The 18,304-nt window shown below is 41.2% G+C and overlaps 1 protein-coding gene across 7 annotated transcripts in view; it reads left to right on the top strand.

Annotated features, from left to right (window-relative positions):
• LOC116918228 (diuretic hormone receptor) overlaps window positions 1-17,886 on the top strand; it is a 31,343-nt gene extending 13,457 nt beyond the window's left edge. Inside the window, exons 4-12 of one of the 7 annotated variants that reach the window (XM_045170862.1) lie at window positions 3,446-3,539; window positions 3,606-3,699; window positions 4,778-4,858; window positions 6,450-6,526; window positions 6,904-7,032; window positions 10,998-11,183; window positions 12,813-13,015; window positions 14,228-14,358; window positions 14,646-17,886. In XM_045170862.1, the coding sequence (XP_045026797.1) occupies window positions 3,446-3,539; window positions 3,606-3,699; window positions 4,778-4,858; window positions 6,450-6,526; window positions 6,904-7,032; window positions 10,998-11,183; window positions 12,813-13,015; window positions 14,228-14,358; window positions 14,646-14,800 (1,150 nt within the window). In that variant the 3' untranslated portion in view covers window positions 14,801-17,886. Of the gene's footprint in view, window positions 1-3,445; window positions 3,540-3,605; window positions 3,700-4,777; window positions 4,859-6,449; window positions 6,527-6,900; window positions 7,033-10,997; window positions 11,184-12,812; window positions 13,020-14,227; window positions 14,359-14,540 lie in introns of those variants that run through there. The other 6 variants (XM_032923886.2, XM_045170861.1, XM_045170863.1 and 3 more) reach the window with 6 other exon arrangements.
• The last annotated feature ends 418 nt before the right edge of the window (window positions 17,887-18,304 follow it).

Here is an 18,304-nt window from a genome sequence, read left to right as displayed (position 1 = left end):
AAACAGAAAAAGGGAGACGACGGATCGATTCCTTCGGTCGTTCCGACAACATGCTGCCCGTCATCACGCTGTACGCCGTTTGGTTTAGCCATAACTTTTGCAAACCTCCTGTTAATACGACGGCCACTTTTCATCCATCTGTTTTGATGACTAGCGAGAGGCGATATTGAAAGGCTAACGCGGTGGTTATTCATTTTGTTCTTGAATAACATAGCCGAACACGTGGAAGAATGACTTAAAAAGGACGAGTTGCATATAGAAAAGTTTGGTCGATATTTCAAGTGTCTCTCGTTCTCAAAAGTTCCAGTCCAACAACAATAGAAATGTGCAAAGGTTGGACGACATTTTGTGTTACACGTACGCGACATATCGACAAGGCTCTAAAAAAAATAAAATTAGGAAGGAGATAATTCTTAAATGAATAAAACGTTTAGGTGGATCAGAAAAGAAGATCAAAGGTTGCGTGGCATTCGATCGAGTTTAAACCAGATGTGATGTAAGATTAGCATCAAAGAAATTGAACCTGCTTTGCCAGTAAATATATAGATGGCCATTTAACAATCTCCAATAACCTTGTCAAAGAGCAGCATGTCCAATTCGTAATGAGAAGACAATTAATCAAAAACAGACGGCACGTGCCGTGCAATTAACATGGGCGCGCGAGTTGCGATACGAATCTTTTGCTTCATCTTGCTTCATTACCAGCCATGGTTTATCGTTCATTTCTAAGGGCGTTCTCGTTTCCCTGTGAATGGCGCAGATTAGAATATCAGCACGAGTGACGCATCTATTTCGAACGAAGCGAGTCGGCCTTTTCTACAAAAGTTCCCACAAAAGTAACCAAAAAAATGATTGTAAATTGTCGCTTGACTTTTGTCTTTTGCTCTTTCATCATCATCTGTCCTTTCTCTGTAGACTTTAAGAGCCCCCAAGTCTCTTTTCGACATTTTTAAAAATTAAGAACAGCACGAAGAGGCTCGGATTGATCTATGATTATGAACAGAAGACTAATGGACTCGTATAGGGGAAGTCCAATGGAGCTTGGATTTCTCCTTGATAACAAAGATATCTAATCGCTTTTAATTTCATCCCCCTTTTTTTGTTTTATTTGCTGTATTATCTTCCTACGCGAGTAGCTTACGTTCAGAACTTTCGTTTCTGGCAAATCCGTTCGACCCCGGGGCCCTGTGAACCCCCGTTTTCAGCCCCAACTTTTCCTTGGCTGAGTTATTTTCAAGTTCGCCTTTTCACGTTCGCTATTGGCATATTCTAGACCATTTATTTCCCTCTATTTCGCCGAAAAATCATTATTTAGTTTGTTGTCAATTTGTCTTTGTCCTGGCCGTCTTTTCATTTCGTAATGATTAAAAAAAAAAAAGTGTGGAGATGTGGTACGATTTATCAATCCGACTGGGAAACTTGATGAAAATGGGATTTTTTTTTTGTTTTTTCGCTCCTTTCCTTTTGTGTTTTGCAGCGGTGGGAAGTGGGTGTCATTTCTTGTGTGTGGCTTCATTCGGAAAACTGATGACCTCCTTGTTCCCGCATTGTCTAGACAGCGTTACGTATAGAGCTGGGCACAACGCTCTATCTAAGATATGCATTTAGGCCTATACTTCTTTTCTCAGCTCGTCATCAACGTGACATGATGAGGTCTTCAATAATATTTAAGGCCAAGTGGAACATTAGCCTGCGTTTGGAAGATACTGCTGGTGCTTGCGTGCCCCCTTTTCTTTTCTACTTTGAATACAGTCCCAACAAGAACGATCATTATGTAAGCGTAATAACACCAAAGCTGACATGGGTCGTCTTCTTCTTCTTTTTTTTTCTCGAGAAAATGATTACTAAAGACATTCCACTAGCGAATCAGTTTAGCATGCAACTGTCACTTAGGCCAAGATATAAATTTTTTTTTCTTTTAAATTTCAATTTACTTGCGCCAATCAGCTGGATCGTTAAACGTTGGGTTGGCTTACGTGTAGGTCTGTATTAAAGAGAATTTAACGAAGAGTGACGTATCATAAATGTAGTAGATTGCAGTCGTGAAATGCTGGATGTAGTCGACCTTAAAATCTGATTGCAGTCAATATGGCTACTTTTTTTTTTTTACCGAGCAGACGTGCCAGCAACTTGCCTTTTCCCGGCTGTAAATATTTTATTATGCAGTGGTAAAAAAAAAACACATGCAAAAGAAGTGGAAGTACAATTTTATTTGACGGACACTGTAAAATAAATTTCTAGTATTTTGTTCAATCATTTTGAAGATGTTAGTTCCTCGGTTGTCAGATTGTTTTAGGACTCTGGCTGATGGCATTTAGTAAAGAGGACATTGAGGAAAGGAAAAAGAATACAGAGTTATTCATGAGAAAGCATCCTGCACAACCCAACAAGCATATGTTCGTTCGTGGATTAAAATGAAGCATATCGCCAATGCTGGATCGATTTTGTTTTTCCTTATTTTCCCTGGCATGCTCGAACATTCTCTTTCTCGCAGTTCGTAGCGAAATAGACGGTGCCAGAGAACGCAGAGACATATTGGAAGAGTTGTGTACAAAAGAGATTATTCGACTATGTATGTGGTAAGAAGACCTAGCTCTCCATTGTCAATATAGCAGACGAAATAAAGCGGCATGCGGTTGTCGAAAGTTTCCAGACGAATGGAACTGACGCAGATGTATGGCTGATAGCAGTGTGCAAAGAACCTCCATTTTAGTTTTACTGATCCCAAAACTGGATCCTCTGAAGATGGAAAACGGAAAAGTAAAATCCTTTTTAATTACATACTCAATGTTGCCCACTTTTCTTTTCTTTTCTTTTCCCATCCAAGTATGGCTGATATAAAGTGTCTATTAGCTCAGTCGACTGTGATATTGTAAGCAGATCCTACGTGACGTGTCTCAGTCTTCCTGCACGCTTCGGTTGGTCACGTAATGGAAAGCAAAGAGGTTAGGGCATACGTGAGAATTCAGCCATATGTCCGCCATTGTGCTTATATATAGATGACAGAGTTATTATCCAACAAGTAACCCTACCAGTGGAACAGTGTGGAAAGCCTGGACAACAATGTCCAGATTTGTTCACGAAAAATCTTTGTTTCTGAACTGGACATTATTAGAGTGTGCCAGTGTCATTGTTGAAAGCTTGTCCCTCCAATTGGCTGTCTGTCATCCAGGTCCACCAGCTTTGTAAAAGATTTGTCACTTCAGATGTGATTGACAGATTTTGTTACGAGGAATAAAAAAGATGATTGAGGCTTCCTCCTCAAGCTTCCTATTGGTATTGTTGTGTGATGCCACAAAATATGATACGATAGGAATGAGTCGTTCATCGAATATTAGTTTCATATTGAATTCAAAATTGCGAACCGATATGCAATATGAAACTGTTTCACTTTGAGTATTTGAATGGATGTCTTACAGCGTGAAATTGTTATTATCGTTTACAGAGACCTCCGCTGCCTGCGCAACACAATCCATACACATTTACTCATCACGTACATCATGGCCGATCTTCTATGGATCGTCACGGCTACTTTGCAGGTATTATTGTTTACCACGTCCCACTGATTGTGCCTAAACGAATACCATTTTCTTTTATTGTTGCAGCTGTACCGTGGCGAGACCAACAAAGGATCGTGCATCATCGTCATTTTCCTGCACTACTTCCATCTGACCAATTTTTTTTGGATGTTTGTCGAAGGTGAGTTCTAAGAATTTTCAAACAACCTTAACAATAGCCAAGGCTTTCTTGTGTGCTAGCTCCTGGAAATCTCTTGTTAGTCGTAGGACATTCGAATTGAATTCCTCTGCACTGTAATACGAACACAAAGGTGGGAGTTTGTCGCTCTTTCATAGCCCCTCCTATTTGAGATCATACGGAAAAAGAGCCAAGTGTAGAATAGACCTGGGCATAGCTGGATTTCATTTTTCTGTTGTTGTAGCATCGATCGGCGCCAGAAGAATAAAAGAGAGGTACACGGATGAGTTAAGAAAAGAAAAAAAAAAATGGCGGACCTTCCGCGTGCGTGCGTGACTATATGCGCGGATGTCAAGATGAATGGCGACTCTGATTCCGCTCCGTTGTCCTCCTCTTTCTCTGAGCATGACCGTGCACCTCTCTCACTAAAAATATCCGTAAAATATGCAACTTGTGAGGACGTTCAACAACGTTGTGGCTTCCTCACTTGTTATCGAGACTATATAGCCGCTACTGGACAGTGTCGTTGATCAGCCCGCTAGACAAGCCTTTTGGGAGAAGGTTGCATCGATGGACAGTTTTAACTGGTCTTGGCTCACTCACGTTCCCCCCACTCCTAACGCGCGCATCATTTTTTTTTTTTTTTACGATTGCCAGATGAAAAACAGAGCGTCTGACTGCGTGCAGAGCGTTGCAGAAAGTGGAATGAACAATATAGATGATGACGAAGAAATAAGTATAGAGAGAAAGAGACAGAGGAGAAAAGAAGAGGATTTCTATTCCCGTCTTTTGTGAAGCATGGGACAGGCCAATTTCTGTAGCGTCTTTTCGTTGCTGTGCGATTCCTTAGTCACCCTCCCATCTCCCACCTCTTGTCGCTATATATTTCACGAACTTGACAACATTCCTGTTGGTGTATAATAATCTTTCTTCCTTTCGCTTTGCTTCCACCTTTTTTTTGTTGTTTTTTTCACGTGATTTATACGAGCAACAAAGCAACCGGGCGTGCCCGTCTCGCGTGACCTTGCGGCAAGCATTTAAAAATATTTCCATGTTTTATTGTTTGACCCTACCACAATAGGTTTTTACCTCTACATGCTCGTCGTGGAGACGTTCTCTGCCGACAAGATCCGGTTGCGCATCTACGCCCTTATCGGCTGGGGTAAGATAAATATCCGCTAGTTTCATTCTTTTGTTTCATTTTTTTTTTTGTTTTAATTTCCCTTATTGGCGGTTCCGTGTTGTTTTTTTTTTTTGTCTTTTTTTCTCATCTACAATTATTAGCAATTCGCTGCTAGGCAATTTTTATCCGCTTAATGCTGGATGTTAGATATTCTGATAGCGTACCATTTCCCCCTTTTTTGATAAATAAAAGCAAAGGGAATAGAAAGGAAGAAATTACAAAGAGAGAGAGAGAGAGGAAAAGGGCCAAACAAATCAACAAAAAAAAGGCGGAGGCTGTGAACAGATCGTCGAGTGTCATGTCGTCGGAACAGAACATCGACGAAAAATGGCATGTCTTGTAGTCTCTTTGTGGTAAAAAGCAGATGAAAAGGTTGCTGTTTGCAACTGCCTTTTTTTTTTAAACCCGGGGGTTCTTCACGTACATATTCGGTCCTTATAATTTTCCCTTTGTACTTAACGAGATAAATTTCAACCCATCGAACCGACATGCATTTGCAATTGCGATGCTTTTGTATCCCTATACGCTTTCGCTGATTTAAAGTCTTTCCGAGAATCCGCAATTAGTTTGACAACGATTCCGATTGGCCTCTTTGCCGAGCGGATATTACCGAGTGTTCCAGTTTTTATACGCAACCAATTGGCCAACTTTAGTCTATTTTTTTCTTCTTCTTCTTTCTTTCTTTTTGTTTACATAAAAACTTATTACGGTCATCCTTGTTTTATTTCTGCTTGGCGTTATGCCGCGTTGATGTTGGCGGAACGTTCGCAATCAAATGCGCGTGAGCGGAACTCGGGCAACTGGACTTTGTGTGATGAGCAAGACGCCTCTTCTTTTTTATAGGATTAGCTGACATAAACAAAAGAGTTCGGCTTATGAAACGACATTTTTCTTTTTTCTTCAATTTGTTTCTTGCCATCCGCATGCCGTTGTACAACGTCACAACGGAAACCTTATGAAGAATAAAAAAACGGAAAGGAAACTAACAAAATTAAGGTTGTGTTGTGCCATTCTCTTCGTTCGTCTGGAAAACACGTAAAATAATAATAATAAAAAAAAAAAAGATGGCAGGAAGTGAATAGCAAATCACATCCGATCTGACCGTCGTCCCTTTTATATTCCGTGGATTCTTGGCTTTTTTTTTTTTCCAGTTCGCTTTTTTTTATTCGGCCAAATCGGATGCTGCAGTGATAGTACTGCCTTTTTAGCTTGTCCACTATACTCGTAATCCGGGGGAAAAGAGAGAATAGGGACAATCTTCATGTAATATTGTCTTTCTTCTTTCGGTCAGTGCTCACTAGACCGTTCGATGATCTGTCTCCTTTTTTTTCTCTTTTACATTTGTCCTGGTGTTCCAGTGTGCGCTATCCTGATCCATTCTTAATTCTTTTGTATTCTTCAAATCGTTTTCTGTTCAATCAGTTGTCCTTGTATCAGTTGCGTTCGTTATTGCACGTATTCATGCAACTTGCTGAAACTGGCCCTGCATTTCAAAACTTTTTTTCTTTTTTAAAATGAAAATTATTCTCTTTTCCCCTGTTTTATGTATTTGCCAACGATCATTTGGCAGGCATACCGCTACCTGTCGTCATCGTTTGGGCCGTCGTCAAAGCCAACTGGTTCACCTACACGTCCACCGAAGGCCACGTAAGTCCCTTCATTTTCATTTTGGTAACTCAAAATATTACGCACTCGATGAAAATGTTTGAAAACGTGAGCAAAAATCTATTTACACGTGTAAAATTCAAGAGCCATTTCACAGCCGGGCAATTGCAATCAACGTAAGCCCTTATTACTCTCGATTACTCTAATGGATTTGCTAAAATTACGTGTAGGACAATCCGATTTGAGGCTTATCGTTTTACGCTCGGACGCCAAAAACAGTTCCGTTTCGTGCGAAAGATATTCACTTTTGGCTTATATAGATATTTTGGCGTAGTTCATTGACAAGTTAACTAGTTGATTTCCTTGCGAATGTTCACGTCGTTGACCGTGTTTCCACCATCATTTTGTTTTTACAGCAGAAGCTGGACCTGGAATCGTTCTTGGCCAGCTGTCCATGGATGGCGGCCAACAGCTACGACTGGATCTACATGACGCCGGCTATCATCGTTCTCTTCGTCAACATTCTCTTCCTTGTCAAGATAATGTGGGTAAGTTGTCACCTCTTTTTCTTTCTTTCTTTTGCTTTGCTCGAGTTGACGAGATCAACTTAGGCGGCCACAGCATCGTAACAAAGGGAAACAAACGGACACGTTTCCTTGGTTTAACCTATACGCTAATATATATGCTAATGTTCGAGCTAAGTCATTTGCAAGTGACACGGTCAGTTGTTATTCGTCCTGTCAAAACCACTTGTGTCAATGGTTCACTGACGATCGATGGCTTCTGAAAGTCCACCGTTTCATTGCCCTTTTTTTTTGTGTGTGTGTGCGTGCATAAGTGTGAATTAATTCCGTAAGCGAACGGAGTTGTCCTCTGGTCGTTTCCATGGCAACTACAAATTCCCCGTACCAGAACTGCATGATGGAAAACGTACCAATAACAGAGGTCGTAGAATACGAGAAGAAAAAGGGAAAAGAACAAATTGAATAGTCCTGTGATGTACTACATATGTTTTAGACCGGACTTGCATATACACTCAATTGATGGAGAGGGAACAGCATGTACACACCTTACGATAACACGGGGAATTCGCCGTCCTCTCTCTTTTTTCTTTCTTTACTTTTCCTTTTACTCCCCTCAAATGACAAATGGATGGTAGGAAATCGATTCCCCTCGTGTCTTTCTGGCCTCCCTCGCCGCCCAGTACATTTTGTTTCCCCCATTCATCCGATATAGAGCTGTGGATATTCTTCTCTTAACCAGTCCAGTGGGGGGAAAGAAAAAAAAATAAAATAAAATGATATTCAAAAGGTTCAGCACTCGGTTTCTACTCACCGACACGGAGCCATTGATCAATGATCATATCTTTTGGGCACTTATAATTATTTCTTCTTTTTCGTCGGACAACTGGGTGGCCATTTTTTATTCCTTGGTTATTCGATTTAGTTCGACGAAAAAATATGGCTCAAAGAAAGTTTGATGATAATAAATCAGACTGGGCCAAAGAACATCCCGAAAACGCTTCCCCCGATCCTGTTGGAGAAGATAGTGCCGGACGTCAAGTGATATCTTTTTTCTGCAAACCCACCGTTCCCCCTCCCCATTTTTGATAAAAAAAAAAAAAAAAAATTGTTTTGCCCGAATTTATTCCACATCGGCTGCCCTGTTCTGTGCTATACCGATCGCCATATCTGCGCGCAATCGTCTGACAGCCAGGAATCGTTTATTGTCCATCACGAAGGTATATACCCGTTTTGAATAAGCGTCCGTATCACCGCCGGAGACGGACAGACATTTCAATAGCTTGAGGAGGATTGACGATGGTCTAAGGGAAAAGAAAAAAAAGGCCAGTGCTCTCCAATTTCCATCGAAATCTCGGCCTGAAAAAAAATGAAATTTCGAGACAAATATACGACCGAGTTTGTTTTCTGCTGAGGCTTAGCCCCGTTTTCTTCAACAGATTGACACTTCTTCGCAGTGTGGATGTGATCCATGATGCAAATGATCCTAAGAACGTGTCCATCGATTTTCCCCGCCTTTTTCTCAATTTATTTTATCCCCCCCCCCTCCCCGAAAAAAAGTTAAGTTTATTTTAAACTAGTTGTTAATAAAAATTCATCCCAAAATATTCAAGAGAATGAAGAACGTACTTTTCGCTTGAATAGATTTGTATTACGTTGTTCATTTTACCTTACGAAATGGCGGGGACGACTGGCCTTTGACGAATTGCGTGGCCAGCGAAATTCTCTTACTTTCTGCCCTTTACCGCGTGATCCTTGTAAAACATCACACAGCGATCAAAAGTAAACTTCAATTTGGTTATGGATGAAGCCCTTTTTGTTTGCATGTCCACCACTAGGCGAACAGCAAGCGGAAAGATTAAAGGGAACAACTACGTAGTTGAATGGACGCAAATAAAAACTGATAAAAAAAGGTTTAAGAAATAAAAAATAAGCACACACACACACACACAAAGATGGCGAATAACGTCGGCCTAGCACCTGACAAGCGGTGATGGAAGCCACTGGTTGGATGCATCCAGTATGCAGAGTAAAACGAACAGCTGATGCCAGTCGGTTACTCCGTCAAATGAAACGGAAGATTCATTTCTCTGCACGGCAGCTGGAGAGGACTAAAAACAAAAGAGGGTCACTGACATTGTAAAGCGCTAAATCTAAGGCACGGTTGGTATGTGCGATCTCTGCTGAGTTGGTGGTGGAAATCGACTTGAAAAGAACGGAAACAAAGAGCTTTCAGTTGATTGAGTCCAGGACAAGTTTTTTCTTTTTTCGATGGCAATTCGATATTCTGAAAGCTCATACTCTTCGATGCGAAACAGGACGATAACGTGGGTGGATAGTGTCGGCTCGGCATCGATATCCAACGCTGTCGCTTCCCCTATACAACAGTCCACGTACTTTTGTTGATTGTTGAGCAGAAATTGTGTCCGCCCCCCCTGCGAAATGTCCGATGAAAACAAAACGAATGGCAAGCGCATCGTCGAAATCAAGAGTCGGAACGATATCCTTCAGTCTATTAAACATACGTGCGTATGTGCTATAAATCTTTGCACAAAAATAAAGAACAAACATTCCGATCATCCCTTTTTTTTTTGCTCGTGCCTCGTGAAAGTGCTTCGATTTTCACGCGGCTGACATCGTGATCAATGGTGATGCTTCGCCTGCTCTCCATAATGAAATCGGCTTCGACGTTTATGTATTTGTTGTTTGCGCCAGTATGTATTAAAGGGAATTGTGTACGTGCGGTTTGTATATACAGTGGGTACCGAAAGTATCCGTAACGGGGGGGGAGGAGGGAAAACGCGTTTTTCAAAACGCTCCCATAAATAAATTCTCGGTGGAATTCAATAAAAAAATTTCGCAAGGTTAATATTAGGGTTGGGTTTCATGTGATTTTTTTTTAGAATTTTTCAACAACGCGATATGTGGTTTGTATCGCGTTCCAAAAAAAGTACAGGCCGAGAGGCCTAGTAGGGAATGGGCTTACTTTGGAAGCCTGTTATTCGGTAACTACCTAATATTATAGGGTGGGTAAGTTCTTAAAAAAAGAGCTGCATTAGCTCTATATGTGATTATCAGAACATATTTTTTGAGTTTCATTTATAGTAATGAAATTCAATATGAAAACACGGATTATAATTTTCTCCTTTTTCCCCCCTCGATTCCCCTTCACCAGTGTTGCCATATCCCAAAATCATTACCCTTTCTCTTTTTTTCTTCCGACGGAAAAAAGATTGCCGTCTCCCCATGAATGCGGAAGAAAAAAAAAGAAAGGGTAATGATTTTGGGATATGGCAACACTGGTGAAGGGGAATCGAGGGAGAAAAAACGGAAAAATTATAATCCGTGTTTTCATATTGAATTTCATTACTATAAATGAAACTCAAAAAATATATTCTGATAATCACATATAGAGCTAATGCAGCTCTTTTTTTTAAGAACTTTCCCACCCTATAATATTAGGTAGTTACCGAATAACAGGCTTCCAAAGTAAGCCCATTCCCTACTAGGCCTCTCGGCCGTACGGATACTTTTGGAACGCGATACAAACCACATATCGCGTTGTTGAAAAATTCTAAAAAAAAATCACATGAAACCCCACCCTAATATTAACCTTGCGAAATTTTTTTATTGAATTCCACCGAGAATACTATTTATGGGAGCGTTTTGAAAAACGCGTTTTCCCTACTGATCCTCTCAGCCGTACGGATACTTTCGGTACCCACTGTATATATATTTTTTTTTTTAACCGACGCTTGCTTAAATTGCAAATCGATGGAGGGAAAGTAGTCAATCAAGATCAGGAGCGTTGGCGGACGTGTAGATCCCGCAGCTGCGTTATCCGTAGCGGTTTGTTCGACATCCGCGCACGAAGATGTTGGGCATTGAATGCGATGCGTTTCTTCTTAATTGTTCTCTTTCACTTCGTAACAAATATATTCACCTAATTGTCCTTTGTTTTTTTTTTTCTTTGTTGCTGTACAATGTTCCAGGTTTTGATAACGAAACTGCGCTCCGCTAATTCAGTCGAAACTCAACAATACCGTAAAGGAAGCAAGGCCCTTTTGGTGCTGATTCCGCTCTTAGGACTCACCTACGTCCTGGTCATCGCCGGACCGACCGAAGGTCTCATCGCCATTTACTTCTCGCACATTCGAGCTGTTCTTCTTTCCACACAGGTTGGATTTTGCATATTTTTATTATTATTATTATTATTATTTTCAGGACGTGCGCGTCTGTTGAAAGTTTGCAGAGTTTCTAACGGTGTAGAGTTGCCAGTGCATTTTCGCCAAAGTTGATTTCAACCCATTGTTTCATCTCACGAGTTGTAGGGAGACGTGAAAAAGCTCGATGAAAAATCGATATACCTTAAAAAAGAGTCCACATCAAATGGATCAACTTCATTTTGCATGCGACCATATCCCGCGGTTATTAAGTGCCTGAATCGGATTTAGATTACGTTAATATTCTGACCATAGTAAGATCTCAGGAATCGACACAGACTGCCTCCCCCCCTCGTTGTTGTCGGCGGTAAACCCACCCAAGAAAAAAAGGGTGTGGCTCTGCGTTGCGATTCAATCAAAAGCGCAACACAAAAAAAAAAAGGCAAATTGATTTTGAACTTGGGAGGTCTTCTCCGAATATACACGGATGAAAATAAGCGAGATGCCAGCTGTGCTTATAGTATATATACAAGGCGAACGGAACCAATGGTTAACTATTCGGGCGGGGCCATCGAGCGGCTTCGTCTATGCCGATTGTCACCGTACCTTTTTCGCATATTGACTATATATGCCAGAGTAAAAAAGGAAGGAGGCCGCATTGTGTGTTACATTGTCTACTTTTTTTTTTATATATATTTTTTTATTATCATTATTTTGTGGACCTCCTTCTATCGCAGACATAGAGAACTGGATAGAACAGGGTAGACGACCCGTGATGGACCTTCTCAGTCGTCATTGCCTTCCCATCTTAAATATACAGTAGCCCAAACTGAAAATATACTGCACCAAAACGGAATGGTCTGGGCGGAAGAGAAACGAATAATAGTTTGGCATCGACGCCAGGTTGTTTGAAGCAGTCCACCTCCTCTCTCTCTCTCTCTCTGTCTGTCTCTCTTTCAACAAATGACCTGACTTTGCTGGTCTTTGGAAGTTTGCCAACTATTCAAACTACTCTCCCTTTTTTTCCCGCTATACCAGTTCAGTCCCCGTCATCGTTTCTAACTTGTCCCTTCGTATAACTCACAGCTTTTTATTGCTGCCTTATTCCTCCGTCAACTGCATTGCTTTTAGATGGGTCAGCCGGAAGTTTGGTGGCTCGGGGGTTGTGTGTGGGGGGGTGGGGGGGGTGGGAGGTTGGAGCTAGCATAACTCTCCTTTCAGCTCCGATGCAGCTAGACTTGGTAAAGATATTGCCGATTGCCCTCTTACGTAGACGAAAAGTTATTTTCTTTTTTTTTCTGGAATTGATTTGTATGTTTTCTCTTCGTTTCAGAAAAACAAACAAACCACGCAATAAATGTGAGACGTTCTTCAATACAGCGATGCGCACGAATGTATTAGCATTCTAGTTTGAAACATTAATGCAATCCTATTTTTTTAAAAATCCACGTACGTATTTTTTAAAAAAGGAACTATTGTTTGGATACGATGGAGAAAAACAAAAGGGAACTGTTTAAATCAAATCGTCACCGCCGAAAACAGAAACGAAATGGTGAATGAGTGTGTCGTTAAAAAGAATGCGCGTGAAAGAGGCACTATAATAAAAAAAAGAAACGAAACTGTTTGTTTCCTTGTTTGATTCAGGGGTTCCTGGTGACCCTGTTCTTCTGCTTCCTCAACACGGAGGTACGCAACACATTGAGGCATCACTGGACCAGGTGGAGAACCACCAGTCGCTGGCTGGAACATTCCCAGAACCACAGCAGCCGAAGTAATAGGTGTGGCGCGGCGTTAAACAGCAAACGCAACTCCAAGGATGGATCTCGAGCTCCATCCGAGAGCACCAGGTGAACAAACCCACTTCTTTTTTTCTTTTTTTTTTAAAATATATTTCTCACACAAGTTGGCCACAAAATCACACGCAACCCGTGGTGTCGAAGAGTCTTTTCGACGGCTCGAAACGACCGCAACAAAACAAACAAACCCATCATATATACATAGAAACGAAACACGTGTGTGTATAAATAACAATCACGCTATGCGAGTAGAGTAAAAAAAAAATGGACGTTCGTTCATTTCTTATTCATGAGATGATATTGCAGACAAACTGGGAAAAAGGAAGGGAAAAAAAAAAACTTGGAACATAACGAGAATGGACCCATGAGAAGGACAACAGCACAAACCTGCTGGCCCATTAAGACGCCCTCCGTGAATCACAGTGCCCCAACAGCCCGTCCCTGTTAAACACAGCAAGTCCAAAGAAAAAAAGGGAGGCGATATTGTCAAAAGTTACACACACAAAAATGCATGTTGAATGAATGGAGGAGAAAGTTTAACGATCTTTGACAAACTCCAAAGTTGCAAAGACCTCAAATCGAACATAAGAAAAGGCAAAAAAAAAAAGAAGGAGCGGGCATCCCCCCCTATTTCCTAATCGCTAAATGGAAGTGCTCGTTCCTTTCATAAAGCCAAACTATCGATTGACAAACATCAGGCGTTGCTTGGTATTCCCTACACACACACACACACACAAAGCAATCCCCCATGATTACACTGACGGCCATCGTCGACACAAGAAACGGAGTCTTTCAACTATATAAGTACTGCTCTTCTATATATAATATACGGATCGATACGTTAAGAAACAAGGCTTGGTAAACGTGTTGGGACCACACGCGAGAAGAAAGCGATGGCATTTGGATTTAGCACCTGCGTTTCTTTCTTCTTCCTCTACGGCCAGCACATTCCTACGCTTAGAAGTGATGACGGGCCATGTTGTTTTTTTCATATACATTTTTTATCGACGCGGCTATGTGCTGGTCGAGGTCGCCCACTCATCGTTATTGTTAGCATTTCCCTAGAGCTACCAGAAAGTATTCAAACTTGTTTTTCAAAGTTGATGTCAGCCAGACACGAGACAGAAAAAAATCTTCAACTTTATTCTCGTGCTATAGCTATTGTCGTTTACTTGAAAAATAGTATACGTGTTATTAAGCCACATCAAACGTAGAGTTGGAAAATGAATGAATTTCTTTTTAAATGGTTCAACTGTGTAACAGGCTGTACAGCAACTTTCCGGATCGGAATCACGGCAAGCGTGATTCGTCGTTCAGCGAAGTGACGACGGTTGCGTCATTCGCTCCCAGTTCAGCCATCCATTTGAATAACTTGGGGCCGTTCAACACAAACGGTAAGTCGTCATTTCAATTCTTTTTATTTTGCATGTGTGTGTGGGGGGTGGGGGCTGCAACATCAATTGAGTGAAAACAAAGGGAATGGTGTTTAAATGCTAAATAGCGCGAGAGCGCATTCCGCTCAACCGACATTTGACATATGAAATGGGTGACGAATGTTTTCGAATTCTGGCGGTAGTTGAGGACGAGTTCGGCACGCGAGACCGACCTGGACGTTGTTGTGCGGATAACAACGCGAATGAGTCGAGAAATTCAGCTTGTTAATCATCAGATGGTGTGGTAGCAGGTCATCAGGCAGCAAAACCGCACGGAGCGTCGACTGTTTTGCTGACCGACAACGGCGGCCTGGCCAGCACAGTAACAACCGTCAACCGATACGCCGATGAATGCGGTGACAGCTGCGATACTAACCTGCTCGTCAAGGAAAACCAGGTCTGAACGCATTTTTGGGACAACAACGCAGAAGATAAAAATAGCACAGATCCATAAAAGAAAAGAAAAGAGGAAACTTGACGCGACTTTCTGTCCTAAAACAATCAATTTCTTCGGAAATCCTCGTAAGAAAACAAAACAAATTCAAAAAAAAAGAAAAAAGAAAAAAAAAGGAAAAAAAACGAAAATGGACGCGGACCACGGACGGACCACAAACTGGGTAATGATGAACGCGCGGCTAGTGACCAACGCGATGGAAAGAAAACACTCGTAAGTCTGTAGGGTATATACATATACAAGAGAAAGGGGATACAAGGAACCAAACAATCATCACACTTTTACATACACACACATTTATTCACGCAGCGGACGGCGGCTTGTTATTGTTTTCCTTCCTACACTTCACTCTCTCTCTCCTTTATGGCAACACGTTCCCTTAGTTTTCAATATTATTTTTTTTTGTTTTCTTCTTCTTCTTCTTTTCTCTCGTTCGTATTTTTTACTGATGCGATCTATTTACATTCGTCGAGTTTGCGCAAGGCTCAATTGTATGTGTACGTTGCCAATGTGGTGTCTGTGTGTACTCATTCTCTCGCGCTCCCGTACTTTATAAGCCACATCGCGTTTGCTATGATTGTTGAGTGCTAGCTGCTTTTGTATATCTAGTGCGGCACTCTCTCTTCTATGTAGACACAGTCTAAGAAAACAACAACAAAAAAAAGAGAGACGCTTCTATTTCATCCGCCACCATCCGTCAAATCGAATCTTGCGCGGATGGAATGTTTATGCTGCCTTTTCTCGCCATTTTCACATCAATCCGTCAGCAGCGTTTTTTTTTTAAGTATCAGATAGAGCTCGTGTGTTCCTCTCCACTTAGATTTTTCGTTTGATTGACTCGTACACAACTATACGTACCAATACTGATGTATATAGTCATATGCCTGCCTAGACATTGGGATATAATCGGCTTCCGTTGTCGCTGCTTTTCGCTCTTCCGTTGAAGCGTAGTTCCATTGTGCCGCTCTATTCAGTACGATGAATATAATATGTCGCGCGTGCAGCATTAATATCGATCTAATCGTCGTTACTTGTCATCTTGTGGTTGTGTTGTATTTCAAAGTAGGAAAGAAAGAAAAAAAAATGAGAGGGGAGATATTACGCTTGACCTCCACGCTCATGTTTTGTGAATTTCATCAAAGGTTATTATTAAACATCTCTTAGATCCTTACGCAGCAGTTTCACTATGGTAGACACGTGTGCTGGATTTCGTTTCAATTCGAGCCACACACCAAAAAAAAAAATGTCTTTTATTTCTTTTTTTTTTTTTATTATTATTTTTTTGATATTCCAAATCAGCAACTCTTTCAACCGCACGTGTCCGTTCCAAAAGAGGAAAATGACGAGCCCATGTTTACTACTATTTTCTATTCTTCCGCGTTTGGTTACTTTCCATGCCCAATCAAACGTGTTTACAAACCGAACTGTGTGCATATACGGTCGATCTAGTGGCCCGAGAGTAATCTGTAAGCCTGCGAGAGAGCTCACAGAATTGTGCTGATCCATTGCCCGTAGGTGAATATAAATGCGAGATGGGACAAAAGACGAGGAACCGATCCGTCACTGACGTAGCAACCCATTAACCAAAGTGAAGGGCACTGCATATTTGAGGACAGCCTATCTGTCTTGTTTGTCGACAGCTGCTACCGAGCCGCTACGCATCAATTCCAGACTGGAGGTGTTGTGTTGTGTATATTGACTGTACGCGTTAATAGAAACCCACATAATAACTGTTGATTGCTAACTTTGTGGCACACCGTCGAACAGAATCAGAGTATTTCATTATATTCCTTGTCCCCCAACAGCCAGTAAGCCAGACAGATGAATCTTCTGTACCTGTGATATACAACAACCGCGTAAAAAAACAGCCAAATTCATTCAAATAAACCCAACGTACCTTTTATCGAACTATGTAGCATTTTTCTGTGTCCTTTCATATCGAATCAATCAACAACAGAGACTCACCTTCTCATATTTACAGCAGACTCTCTTTCCTCTCTCGTCTTGTGTATTGTTACCGTACGTACAGCAACTTGTTCTGGTCCTTTTTGGTCTTGATTAATCACCATCGTGTTTTATAACGTGTACTGCTGTGTGTATCGTGTTGATGGCACTGACCGAACGAGCCAGTCCACCTGCTATATTTTCTTTTGTTTTGTTTTTTGTCATTGGCCAAAAGAATATTATGTATCCACATTTTTCAGTTGTCGTCTCCAGTTTTCAACTCTTAGTCTTGCGTATATATTTTAACCCACCGGACGATTCGTTATTTCTCGTGATCATACACACACACACACCCACCAAAAGTCCGTCGTTCGCACACTGGCACAATCACACGCCCACCTATACACACACACACACACACATACACACACATACAAATATGTACACGCTGTCAAGAATACTTGGGGGGGTTCTCTCTTTCTCTTGTTGAACATTGATGATGAATTATGTGTAACCAACTATTATACACATACGATGTGCCACGCGTTCCGCACCTATATCTATGTACCTTTTTTTTATTACTATTTTGTTTTCCCCCCGAGCTGTCGCTTGCCGGGGGAAGGGAACGTGCTCCTCCAAGATCTATACACACACACCAACTGCTTCGGAACTCAATATAAATGTCTAATGCTCTAGAGTCTGTTGTATCTATACCTATCTATCGTTGGATGTCTCAACGCACACCATTAAACACGTTGGCAACATCGATGTTAACGACGTCGACCGTCTACGGCGTAGGCTGGGAAACGATCGTGGCGTCGTGCAAAAATTGCATGTCGCTATTGCCGTCACTGCTATGTACCACACCGTGTATAATTATTCATCCGTTCATTTCGTTTATTGTGTCATGTTTGTTCGTTCGTTTTCGTTTCGTTCGTTCGCGTCTTGTTGTCACAATGTCGTCATCGCACACATATATACGCACAGGCACGTGCAGATGCTTCGCTATACATATACAATTATACATAACTATATACATTTACATATGCAGTATATATGGAAATATACCTATTCATGATGTGACTGTAAAACACAACCTTTTTTAATTGGTGGGCGCGAAGGAAAAATCGGAAGTTCATTTAAGAGTTTTAGACATGAAAAAAAAAGTGTAGAATAATTGGCAAGTTGAATTTACAAAAGGGTCTACCTGGAGCAAGTTTCTACTTGCGTGTCAATTGTGAAAATTTTTAAAGTCGCCGAACTTAGAACTCTGCTTGATGAATTCTGAACTGCCAATGTAAAGTAACGCACACGTCACATGACAAACTTTATCGTTGGATGGGACCTCTGCCGGAAATGGTCCTTCTTTACCTTTACATGAAAAGGAAGGAAGGAAACAAAGATCTTGTGACCTCGATATCGATTTCTTCATAGCCCCAAAAAAGGCAGCCAAGCTAGATACTGTATATAACCTAAATTCTTAGTCAGACGGTTCATAAAAACAAAGTT

The sequence above is a fragment of the Daphnia magna genome, linkage group LG3 (assembly GCF_020631705.1).
Source record: "Daphnia magna isolate NIES linkage group LG3, ASM2063170v1.1, whole genome shotgun sequence".
Lineage (NCBI taxonomy): Eukaryota > Metazoa > Arthropoda > Branchiopoda > Diplostraca > Daphniidae > Daphnia > Daphnia magna.
This window is presented reverse-complemented; position numbering and strand designations above follow the sequence as displayed.